This window comes from Hemitrygon akajei, chromosome 2 (assembly GCF_048418815.1).
Source record: "Hemitrygon akajei chromosome 2, sHemAka1.3, whole genome shotgun sequence".
Classification (NCBI taxonomy): Eukaryota; Metazoa; Chordata; class Chondrichthyes; order Myliobatiformes; family Dasyatidae; genus Hemitrygon; species Hemitrygon akajei.
In genome coordinates, this window is record NC_133125.1 from 107,978,818 (window position 1) to 107,990,581 (window position 11,764).

General features: G+C 41.2%; 1 protein-coding gene across 1 annotated transcript; it reads left to right on the forward strand.

Annotated features, from left to right (window-relative positions):
- The first annotated feature begins 7,876 nt into the window (after nt 1-7,876).
- On the forward strand, nt 7,877-10,414 carry LOC140737635 (fibrinogen-like protein 1-like protein). The gene is made up of 3 exons (XM_073064133.1): nt 7,877-7,961; nt 8,037-8,224; nt 9,637-10,414. The coding sequence occupies exons 1-3, from the start codon at nt 7,927-7,929 to the stop codon at nt 10,323-10,325; spliced, it is 912 nt and encodes a 303-aa protein (XP_072920234.1). The 5' UTR covers nt 7,877-7,926; the 3' UTR covers nt 10,326-10,414.
- Nucleotides 10,415-11,764: the final 1,350 nt, after the last annotated feature.

Genomic DNA, 11,764 nt, shown 5'->3' on the forward strand with positions numbered 1-11,764 from the left:
CATCTGCTTTCCAGTTAAGAACTCAACAGATCATGTTTTTGAATGACAAACAAGGAAGTAAAAGATATTAACAATTGTCAATAAATTTCCTGATCACTGACAATACTTCAAAAGTGGCTAACTGATGGCAAAGAACTGTGGGATATTGTCAGGCTCTGAAAGACATGAAATAATTGCAATTTCTTCCTCCACTGATTTGTTGAAAGCAAATTAGGTTCAATAACTTAATGATGTTACAGTCACACAGAGTGTTGACAAGTAAAATATGGGTGATGTGGTGAATACAGACTTTGAAGACTTTCGGGATACTGTTGGCTTGCTTCTATTGTTTGCATTATGTGTGGGTTTTTTCTCTCTTTTTCTCTGTGTTGGTCTTTGGTTTTTTTATGGGGTTATTTAGGTTTCTTGCTTTGCGACTGCCTGTAAGCAGACAAATCTCAATGTGTATATACAGTCATTTACACATTCTTTGATATTAAATGTGCTTTGAATCTTTGAAACGGCATGTTGTGTACAATATAAAGGTCTGTGACCTGAACTATTGACTCTGATTGCCCCCTCACAGTTAATGCCTATTCTACTGGATTTGGGATACCTTCTGTTTCACTTCCAGATTTCCAGCATGTTGTTGTCTTTTTGATTTGGTATCAAAACTGGGAGTGAGGATTGTGTTTGGCCAGTAGAGGCAGGTTCAGTCATCTGAACCAGATAACTTGGGGGAGGGGTCATGGGAAGTTGAAGACCATGGGTGGACGCCAAGGGGTTATTTGAATATAGCATAGACTCAATGGACCAATGAATTTTCAGCATGTGGCAACCTTCCCATGATTCCACAAAACACAGAGTGGTAACCTGAGAGAGAGGGCCCAGTAGGGATGATGTGAAGAACCGGGGCCATAAATGGGGTGCATTCAAGGTGCAGATTGATATGTTCTGGATGAATCAGGGAGAATGCAGTTGAGAGGGAAAATAAATCAGCCATGATGGAATGGCGGAGCGGACTTGATGAGCTGAATGACCTAACTCTGCTCCAATATCTTATGGTCTTGTATAAAATAGTCACAGGCATATTTATTTATTGAGATACAGCACAGAATAGGCCCTTCTGGCCCTTCAAGTTGCACCACCCAACAACCCCCAATTTAACTCAGCCTTATCACGGGAAAATTAACAATGCTCAACTAACCTACTGACTGGTACGTCTTTGGACTGTGGGAGCAACCAAAGGAAACCCGCATGCTCACGGAGAGAATGTACAAACCCCTTACATACAGCGGTGGCCAGCAGGGATTTCTTCATCTAGACAGCAGTGCTAAGACGGAATGTGCTCCTATATGAATTAGAAATTAGAATGAAATTAGATAACCAACAGGAGGGGGGAAGGTAGTAAGAGATTCACATGAGGCACGAACGCTGGCATGGACTTAGGGAATGTTTGGTGTTTGTTATGTTGTAAACATTGTGTAATTACCAAAAAACCTCCTGGTGCCTTGCCAATGTTTCTCCTTCAGCCAGTGCTATTTATATTGAATACCCATTATTATTTGTTTGTTGCTGATTGGAACTCACTGTCCACGGACTGGATACTTCTTTATATGCATCACAGAACTGATCATTCAAAGGTAACACAATGTTTGCAAAATGCCCTGAATGTGTATAAAGTTTTTCTACTCTTAAAGATTTTCTGCTCTTCGTTAAAAAAGAGGATTTTGCAAAGGTTCACTTTTGAAAGTGCAGAAAGTAAGCTCAGATGACATATCACTCCGAGGCTTCTATCTGATAGGCTTGGAGCTCAACCAACAATCAGATCAAGGACATCATTGGTCAAAACTTAAAGTTTAGCTTTATTAGTTTCACGAACATCAAAACAGACAGTGAAATGTTTCATTTGTCTCACTGTCCAACACAATCTGACTATGAGCTGGGGGTGGCCCACAAGTGTCACCAGGGTTCCAGTGCCAACATAGCATGCCCACAACTTACTGACTCTAACCCGTACATCCATGGAGGAACTCCCACGGTCACGGGGAGAAGGTACAAACTCCTTACAGGAATTAAACCCTGATCGCTGATCACTGGTGGCATAATAGTATTACGCTAACCACTACACTACCCTGTCACCTAAGGATTTAGTGACCAGTCACTAAGTCACAAAGTTGATGCTAATAGTCAAATATCAAAGTTCAAAGTAATTTATTATTAAAGTACATATACATTGCCATATACAACCCTGAGATTCATTTTCTTCTGGGCATACTCAAGTAAATCCAAGAAACACAATAGAATCAATGAGGTTCACCAGGTTGATTCCAGACATGAAGGGGTTAACCTAGGAGGAGAGATTGAGTCGCCTGGGACTATTCTCTCTGGACTTTAGAAGAATGAGAGGGGATCTTATAGAAACATACAAAATTTTGAAAGGGATAGAAGTAGGAAAGTTGTTTCCATTGGTAGGTGAGACTAGAACTAGGGGACATCGCCTCAAGATTCAGGGAAGGAGATTTAGGACAGAGATGAGGAGAAACTGTTTTTCTCAGAGAGTGGTGAATCTGTGGAATTCTCTGCCCAGGGAAGCAATTGGGGCTTCCTCACTAAATATATTTATAATACAGTTAGATAGATTTTTGCAGAGTAGGGGAATTAAGGGTTATGGGGAAAAGGCAGGTAGATGGAGATGAGCTTATGGACAGATCAGCCATGATCTTATTGAATGGTGGGGCAGGCTTGATGGGTCAGATGGCCTACTCCTGCTCCTATTTCTTATGTTCTTATAATTTAAAACTGTCATCATCACCACAGTTAGCGAACGCCGGCTTTGATCCATTACGTTATCCTTCATCTCTTTTTTCTGTCTTGCCTTCTTGATCATCTCATCTTTACCAAGCTATTCTCAGACCTCTTGTAAACCTTTTGTAGTTTGATTTTTGATATTCAGAGAACCAAACCTAATTTGGTCAAAGCATTTGAGTTTGATGAGGAACACTGTCATCCAGCTTCCTCTCTTCATTCTGATTCCTGCCTTTAAATGTTAATGGTAGCATAGCGGATAGTGTAATGCTAATATAGTGCCAGCGACCTGGGCTGAATTCCCGTCACTGACTGTGACAAGTTTGTACATTTTCCCCATAACCGCGTGGACGTCCTTTGGGTGCTCCATTTCCTCCCACAGTCTAAAGACGTACAGGTTAGTAGGATAATTGGTCATATGGGTGTAATTGGGTGGTGTGGGCTCATTGGGCTGGAAGGGTTGTACCTCTAAATTTTAAAAAACAGTTCATTCTACTCAAAAACAGTTCTTCTACACGTCACCATAAGGTAAAATTCCACTGTTTTCACTCCTACCTGTCACATAATTAACATTATCTCTTGTACACACAACTTAGCTCACAACCTCTGTGCATTCAAAAATCTCTCCTCTTATTTTCACCTACATGGAAATTTATGAAGGCAGAGGGGTAGGTGGGTTGTAATTTGGTAAGACAAAGTCCCAAGCTCCCACCCGGCGGGCTGGTTCAGAAGGCAGGTTGGCAAACTGGATCCAAAATTGGCTGGGTGATAGGAGGCAGAGGGTCGTGGTGGATGGATGGTTTTCTGTCTGGAGATCTGTAATGTGGTGTACCGCATGAAAACTGGTGGAGATGTAGATTTCAAGGAAGGTTGCATAAAGATATAGCAACACATTGATCAATGTGGAAACTATAGAAATGGTGCAGAGGAGATTTACAAAGAGGTTGCCTGGATTGGGGAGCATGCCTTATGAGAATAGGTTGAGTGAACTCAGCCTTTTCTCCTTGGAGCGACGGAGGATGAGAGGTGACCTGATAGAGCTGTACAAGATGATGAGAGGCATTGATAGTGCAGATAGTCAGAGGCTTTTTCCCAGGGCTGAAATGGTTGCTACAAGAGGACACAGGTTTAAGGTGCTGGGGAGCAGGTACGGAGATGTCAGGGGTATGTTTTTTACTCAGAGAGTGTTGAGTGCGTGGAATGGGCTGCCGGCAATGGTGGTGGAGGCAGCTACAATAGGGTCTTTTAAGAGACTTTTAGATAGGTACATGGAGCTTAGTAAAATAGAGGGCTCTTAGTAAGCCTAGTTATTTCTAAGGTAGGGACATGTCCAGCACAACTTTGTGGGCCAAAGGGCCTGTATTGTGTTGTAGGTTTTCTATGTTCTATGTTTTCTAAATAGGAACAGTAACAGATAGAATTTAATCACGAAAAGCAGGAGGTGGTGCAATGTGGGAAGTCAGATTCTTGGAGAACATATAGAGCATATAGAGTAAAGGGTATGGACTTTTAGAGTGCTAATGTACAGACAGACCTTGGGGTGCAAGTCCGGCATTTCCTGAAAGTGGCACAGTGACTGCAAAGGGTATTTGGCATGCTTGCCTTCATGGCCATGGTAGATACCAGAAGCTCTGCAGATGCTGGAAATCCAAAGCTACACACATGCAATGCTGGAGGAACTCAGCAGGTCAGGCAGCATCTATGGAAATGAATACATAGTCGATGTTTCAGGCTGGAACCCTTCGTCAGGACTCCTATATTGAGTTGTGGCATCATGTTGTGGCTGTATAAAACATTGGTTAGAATGCATTTGGAGCATTGTATCCAATTCTGGTCATCACACTACAGGAATGATGTGGTAGTTATAGAGAGTCGGATAGTTCACAGAAGTGGAGGCAGTAGTTACAAGTGTGGGGGCTCATTCTGGAACTATGGTTTATAGCGAACATTAGCTTCAGCAACCAATCTTTAGACCTGAATGTGGATTGTAGATTAAATTTAAAATGCAGCCCTGGACAATAGATTCCTGGAGCTGTGGACACCAGTTGATTGAAAACCAAACAATGTTGATTAACAGTCATTCTGGGTGTCCAGAAAGATTGGTGTGAAGAAGGAGGTGTGGAAATTATATGTAATTCAAAGGAAGCAATGTAGATACATTGTAATTATAGAATTGTCCTTTGTTCTTTAGCATATAAAACATCATGGAATATTGGGTCAAATAGGCATCTTCCTCTGGACAGAGTCTCATTTTGCTGAATAAAACACTTCTGTATCCACTAGCTTCAGAGTCTCTCTGGGGACTTTGTTCACAGTGCAACAATGAGAGAGGTTAGATAGGCTGGACTTATTCTCATTTGGACATCATACAAGACATACTGTAGTAGCTTGCTAGATAGGCACTCCATCCCCAACCATCCATTCACTTCACCAGCAATGCACAGTAGCAGCAATTTGCACGACATGTTGTTCTGGAATTTCCCGGTGACATTGATAAATGTCTGTGGTATTCTGTAATGTTTCATAAGTTTCCAAAGGGCATTTCTGCCTAAGCTATCGAAGGTTTTCTCGTAGTCAATGAAGTTGACATAGAGGGAAGCATTCCATTCAAATGACTCTCCTATGATTATTCTTAAGGTAGCTATCTGGTATGTGCAGGAGTGATCTTGCTGGTCCCTTAATGTTATGTCAACAGCTTGTTGAAGGCATTGCAGAATAACTTTGTTAACACCTTTCCGACCACAGACATTAAGGATATACCTCTGTAGTTTATACGGACTCACAGGCCACCTTTCTTTGGAAGCTTAATTATGTGACTTTACTTCCATTATTGTCACATCTCTTCTTTGTCCCAGATGTTGCACAGAAAAGTGTATAGGATATCTGAAGAAAATTTAGGATCTACCTTCAACACCTCTGGTAGTATACTAGCTGGGCCAGCTGTTTTCCTGTCTTTAGCCTCTTTTTAGCTTCATCTGTACTTTGGCGATCAGAAGATGATGGTCTGATTCTGCATCTGCACCACATTTCCCTCTTACATCACAGAGTGATCTTTGAAGTGTCTTTGAGGTGTATATGTGTTCGATCTGCACCTGTTACCATGTTTGGTGACATCCATGTTGCCTTGTGTACTTGCTTGTGTGGAATAAGCTTCCAGCAATAACTACCTTGAACTTTCTGCAAATCATTCCCCATTTTCATTCATTTCTCTGAGATTGTTTTCCCATCTCCTGTTTGGATCCTGCATTATCCCTGCCTATTTTGGAATTAAAAATCTCACATGACAATAGACAAATCTTCTTTCTTCCCTCTGCTGAGTTCATTGTAGAACTCCTCTGTGTCTCTATCATTAGCGTTGTTTGTTGGTGCAAAACAGTGGATAACTCGAGCTGTTATCATCTTGTGGATGGTTTTAATTTAAACGCAAACAATCAATTAAACTGTTCATATTGATAAGAGGTCTAATTATTAATAATTGCTAGTTGAGTCAAGTTGCAGCGACAATCTTGCACCCAATGTAAGTAAAACCAAAGAATTGATAGTGATAATTCTGGAACTGATGGCCTGCCATGCGATCATGGCTCTACGTGCTTCTGGTGTCACCATGATGGCTATACCCTCTGTATATGGTGCATCATTTTCCTGAGGGCCTGAGTAGGTGATACTTCTCCCATCTGACAGTCAAGTCTCTCCAGATGACATTCATCTTGTCTCACTCAGCCCAAGTATTGACAGTTTGTACCTTTTCATCTCATTTGCTATGATGGTGGACTTCCCAGCCTGGTACTTGGCTCTCACTTTCTGGGTATGGACCTTGATGGCAAAAGAGTTGTTGGCTGTGCAGGATTCTGATGACTTTCCCTGCACTGTACCATGTGCTCACTCGATGATGAGACTCTTCTCACAGAGTCGATGGTCTGGTTGGAGTTCATCGATGTTTCTGTAATCCATTGCATCCACTGTACAGGGGATTGGTCTGTACAGCTTGACCAGAGCCCTGGCAGTCAGCCTTACCTGTTTCCACCTCTCTCAATGGGATGTACGGCAGCTACAAAACAACAAATTTCAGGACATACGCTTGATGATATTATACCTGATTCTGATTCTCACCTCCACCTTCTCAAGAGCAACTGGGATGGACAATTAAATGTTGGGCCAGCCTGCAAAGCCTACATTCCTTGAATGAATATACAATCAATGTCTATTTTATTAGGTACACCTGTATACCTGCTTGTCGATGCAAATATCAAATCGGACAATCAAGCAGCAGCAACTCAATACATAAGAGCATGCAGACATGGTCATGAGGTTCAGTCGTTGTTCAGACCAAACACCAGAATGGGGAAGAAATGTGATCCAAGTGAATATGATTGTTGGTATCATAGTGAATGGCATGAGTATCTCAGGAACTACTGATCCTCTGCCATTTTCGTGCACAACAGTCTCTAGAGTTTACAGAGAATCGTGTGAAAAACAAAAATAGAACATCCAGTGATGGTGGTTCTGTGTCTTCTTAATGAGAAAGGTCAGAGGTGAGTGGCCAGACTGGGCCAAGTTGACAGTAACACAAATAACCACATGTTGCAACAGTGGTGTGCAGACGAGCATCTCTGAATGCCCAACACACCAAACTTTGACATGGACGAGCTACCATAGCAGAAGACCATGAACATACATTAGGTACAGGAGTAACTAATAAATTGGCCACTGAATGTTCATTATAAAATACTTGGGAAATAAAAATGACATTAAAACAAAACTTAGATTGGCTAATGCTAGCATGGTAGCTACGGAGAAAGTAAACAAAATCATCCATATGAAAGATAATTATTCATTCTGAGGTTTCGCAACTCTGCATGAGGAGAGAATGCGATTCAACAGAATAGATCAAATTATTACATTTATGGTTGTTTTATTACTTCTGTAAACATGGGTAGTTTTGTTCAAGATGAATAGTTTACCTGAAACATGCATGATATGCAAGATAACAATTAATGGCCCCTACCATATGCTCCAGCTGTTACGGCATTTACAATCCATTGATGACATTTGAAATATAAACACAGTTAATGTTTAACAGCTCGTGACAATTTACATTCAAGTCTTTTGTATAAAAGCAAAGAGTAAACCGCTGAATTTATGTGCTGCTTAATCTCCTTCCAGCAGGACTCCCAGTAAGTTTGGAGAAATTGAGAACAGATTTAAAATTTAAATTATAAGCTTAACTAATGTGACTTATCCTTTTACAGGAAGCCAGTCATGAACATCCAAATGCAATTGTTGGCTCTCACAGTTCTGATACTGTCTGCCCAAATCTTCGTGGACGCAGATGGCCAGCTATACAGTATCGTTCAACAGCAAGTGAAGAATGCTAACATGCTGTCTCAAGCTAATGTAGATAGAATCGTAAATGTGAGGGATCTGCTTATGAGAAAAGGTAAGCTGCTTCAATGACTTGCATTCACTCAATAATTTATTTTTAAAATTGTACTTGCTTGTTTGCTGGTATAAAGTATTACTGGTCTTGTATAGCACAACTGGGAATAGGGAATTAGTTTTGTCAGGGTCCTGAGTCAGAATCAGAATCAGGTTTAATATCACTGGCATATATCATGAAATTTATTATGCAGCATCAGTACATTGCAATACATAACAATTAAAACTATAAATTACAATATGAAATATATATATAAAATTAAATAAGTAGTGCAAAATGAGAACCCAAAAAGGAAAACAAACAGTGTTCCATGGGTTCATTGTCCGTTCAGAAATCTGATGGCGGTGGGGAAGAAGCGGTTCCTAAAACATTGAGTATGTGTCCTCCTTGCTTTGTGAACCTGCATATTCTCCATTTAAAACAAAAGCAAGAAACAAAGGGAGCGAGAGAGAAAGCCCAAAGAAGAGAAAATCTGCAGATGCTGAAAACTCAAGCAACACACACAAAATGCTGGAGGAACACTCAGCAGGCCAGGCAGCATCTATGGAGAAGAGTACAGTCGATGTTTTGGATCAAGACTCTTCAGCAGGACTCAGAGAGAAAGCTACCCTTTTACACAGAAACTTAGGGATACTAACATCTGACAATCTATGAAGAATATGACTATTTACCGTAGTTGTTCACAAACTTAACAGAGACATAGTCTTCAATGATAATACTTACATCATCCTCAGGATGGTCCAAAGTGCTTCAGCCATTGATGCAGTTCAGTGTCATCACCTGTTTTGGAAGTGGAAGATACACTTTGCAAAGCCAGCCAGTCAAATAAAGTACCCTGTTCAGAGATGACATTTGAAATAGCACCAGCAGATTTTAACTGGATTTCAACTTTATCCAAACACATCTCTGAGAAAACAGCACACAAATCAGAGATTAACAAATCTGTTAATCTTGCATACGATCCCACTATCCTAACTTAGAGGAAACTACTTAACAAAGTAACTGTGTTCATACTTAGCTGATCTGAGGTGGAAAATCTGAACCATAAAAAGATTCTGGGCTTACAAGGAAATGGCAGCTAATGCAATTCAACTTTAATGTACTCATTGTGGAAGATTCTTTAGGAAAGTAATATTTTCATTTTAAGTGACCAAATAAGTTTTCTAGTATTGTAAAATGTAATGAGCAACAAACAGTTCTGCCAGATTAAACTGCCTTATAATGGAAGAACAAGTCAGACTGAGGAAGAAACAGGTATTTAATTGTTATATTTCATCTTAGGCTGTATTGGTTATTCAAAATTTGCAAGATTTTCAAAGATTTGTAATTATATTTGCTAAAATTATGCATGACTATAATGCAAAAATATTGTTCAAATTATATGAAATAAAATTAAATACTTTATATTCCAGCAAGAAAAGCAAAGGACTGCAATCAACTCTTACGCCATGGTTATACAACGAATGGCCTCTATGTAATCCAGCCTGATCCTGTGGACAAAACACCCTTATTAGTGGTGAACTGTGAGATGGAGTACGACTGTGGCGGATGGACTGTATTAGAGCGGAAGTCCCGCGAAAGCCTACTAACATGGAATGAAACCTGGACCACATACCAGTATGGGTTTGGGAACATTTTGAAAGACCATTATCTTGGCAATGAGTACATATATTTCTTAACCAATCAAATGTGGTATAAAGTCAGAGTAGTTCTGGACAGGAAGGAAAATGGAAAAACTATTTCGAGATTTGCAGAGTATGACATTTTCCGGGTAGGTCCAGAGAGTGATAATTACACTCTGTATCTTGGTGCATACAAAGGTAATGCTGGGGATGCTCTGTCTGTACCGAATAACATGGTTGATAATTTGCCTTTTAGTACAAGGGATAGGGATTTGGATTTGGATTCACAAAACTGTGCCAATAAGTATGGTGGCGGGTGGTGGTTCAATACTTGTCCTTTTTCAAAACCCTTTGCTATGTTAACCAAAAAGGAATCAATTTACTGGAAACCCTTTGGCGAAGAGGCTGACCATGTTACCGTTCTGGCCAGGTCTGTCAATATGTACTGCCATAAAAAGGGACTGATATCAAAAATATAACTGTATTTCAACATGCAGTATTTTGTGTAACCAGCTAATACAATGCTTGCTATTCATGTTATAGTCTAGAAATAAACTTCATTAAAGCACCTGAGTTTGTTTCAGTTCCCAAATTGCATGTACCTGTTGTTACGTATCCCGTAACTGGATCACTTACCAGCAAAGATAGAGAGGTCCGCTGAAGTCTGATGGTACCATTTTTAAACGTTTTTATTTATAAAGGGGCACAAAAGTAAGGTTAATACAAACATTCAGATACCATACGTCGTCAATACTCAATCTAAAGTGCAGGTATAGTAATAATCAATAAGAAATAAGCTCTATCGTTGTCTAGGGGTAATATACATATTGTCCGCTGTATATCTAAAAGTCTCTTGCGTTCACTGCAGTTCCACCAGCTGCCGTCTTTTGGGGGGGTCGTGATGGTGCACTTTTGTTAGAGAGAGAGAGATAGAGCTTAAATGAAACAGTTACCTGGCGGGTTTTTTCCAACCTTTAGGAGTTCGAACTGTCGGAGTCTCGTTGGGGGGTAGCCGTGCACTCGTGGCCTCTCCTGTAGCTAAAGCCGTTTTTTCGTGGTGAGGTCGCCAATCCCAGGCAAGGAAAAGACACACACGAACCTCCTCACCGGCTGTCGCTATTAAACACTGTCACAGGATTTCTAGCGTGTCTTCTGGTGCGTCTGGGGGGCCGTCTTTACAACCCCTCTTTTATCTGAGCTCACGGGGTCTCAGATGTCAATCAGGTTGGGATGATGCAATCTGTCTCCATCTCTCCACCCCCATTGCCCCGAGGGTATACACGTAGTACAGTTCCCAATTCACAAAGGTGTCTCCACGAGACAATGACCACAGTCGCCAGCTTTTGCCTCGCCGTGAAACGAGGGACACCGCACGTATCTCTCTCTTCTCTTGGGTCATTGACCCCCCCCTTCACTAGGGCTCTTGCGATTCTCACAAAGGAGGGGGCTGGGATCATAACACTGTACATCCTGCGTTGTTTATGAGAGTGTGTGCAGGCTACCCTGCATACAGAAGTTAGTAAGGTTTTTGTCTAAAAACTATTGATTGGGCTGGGCTGGCTGCCGTGGTTTAATGTCATTGATATCGATAGCAGGGGAAATTAGCAATAGTTATTCCATCTGCCAGCACCGGCTTTCCGCCCCACCAAGAGCATACATTACTTTTTGAACACAAGAGATTATTCTGCAGATGCTGGAAATCTTGAGCAACACACACAAACGCTGGAGGAACTCAGCAGGTTGGGCAGCATCTGTGGAGGGGAACAAACATTTGACGTTTCAGGCTGAGACCTGTCATCAGGACTGGAAGGGAGGAGGCCAAAAGACAGAATAAGAGAGTGGGTCAGGGGAAGGGGAGGAGTACAAACTGGCAGGTGCTAGGTGAGAAGAGGTGAGGGGGAAGGTGGGTTGGAAGTGG

Bases quoted from the DNA above. Each gene is read 5' to 3' on its own strand.
- LOC140737635 (XM_073064133.1), top strand. From the start codon at position 7,927: ATGTGCTGCTTAATCTCCTTCCAGCAGGACTCCCA. The intron at 7,962-8,036 runs GTAAGTTTGGAG...ATCCTTTTACAG, and splicing joins TCCTTCCAGCAGGACTCCCA to GAAGCCAGTCATGAACATCC. The intron at 8,225-9,636 runs GTAAGCTGCTTC...TTTATATTCCAG, and splicing joins GGATCTGCTTATGAGAAAAG to CAAGAAAAGCAAAGGACTGC.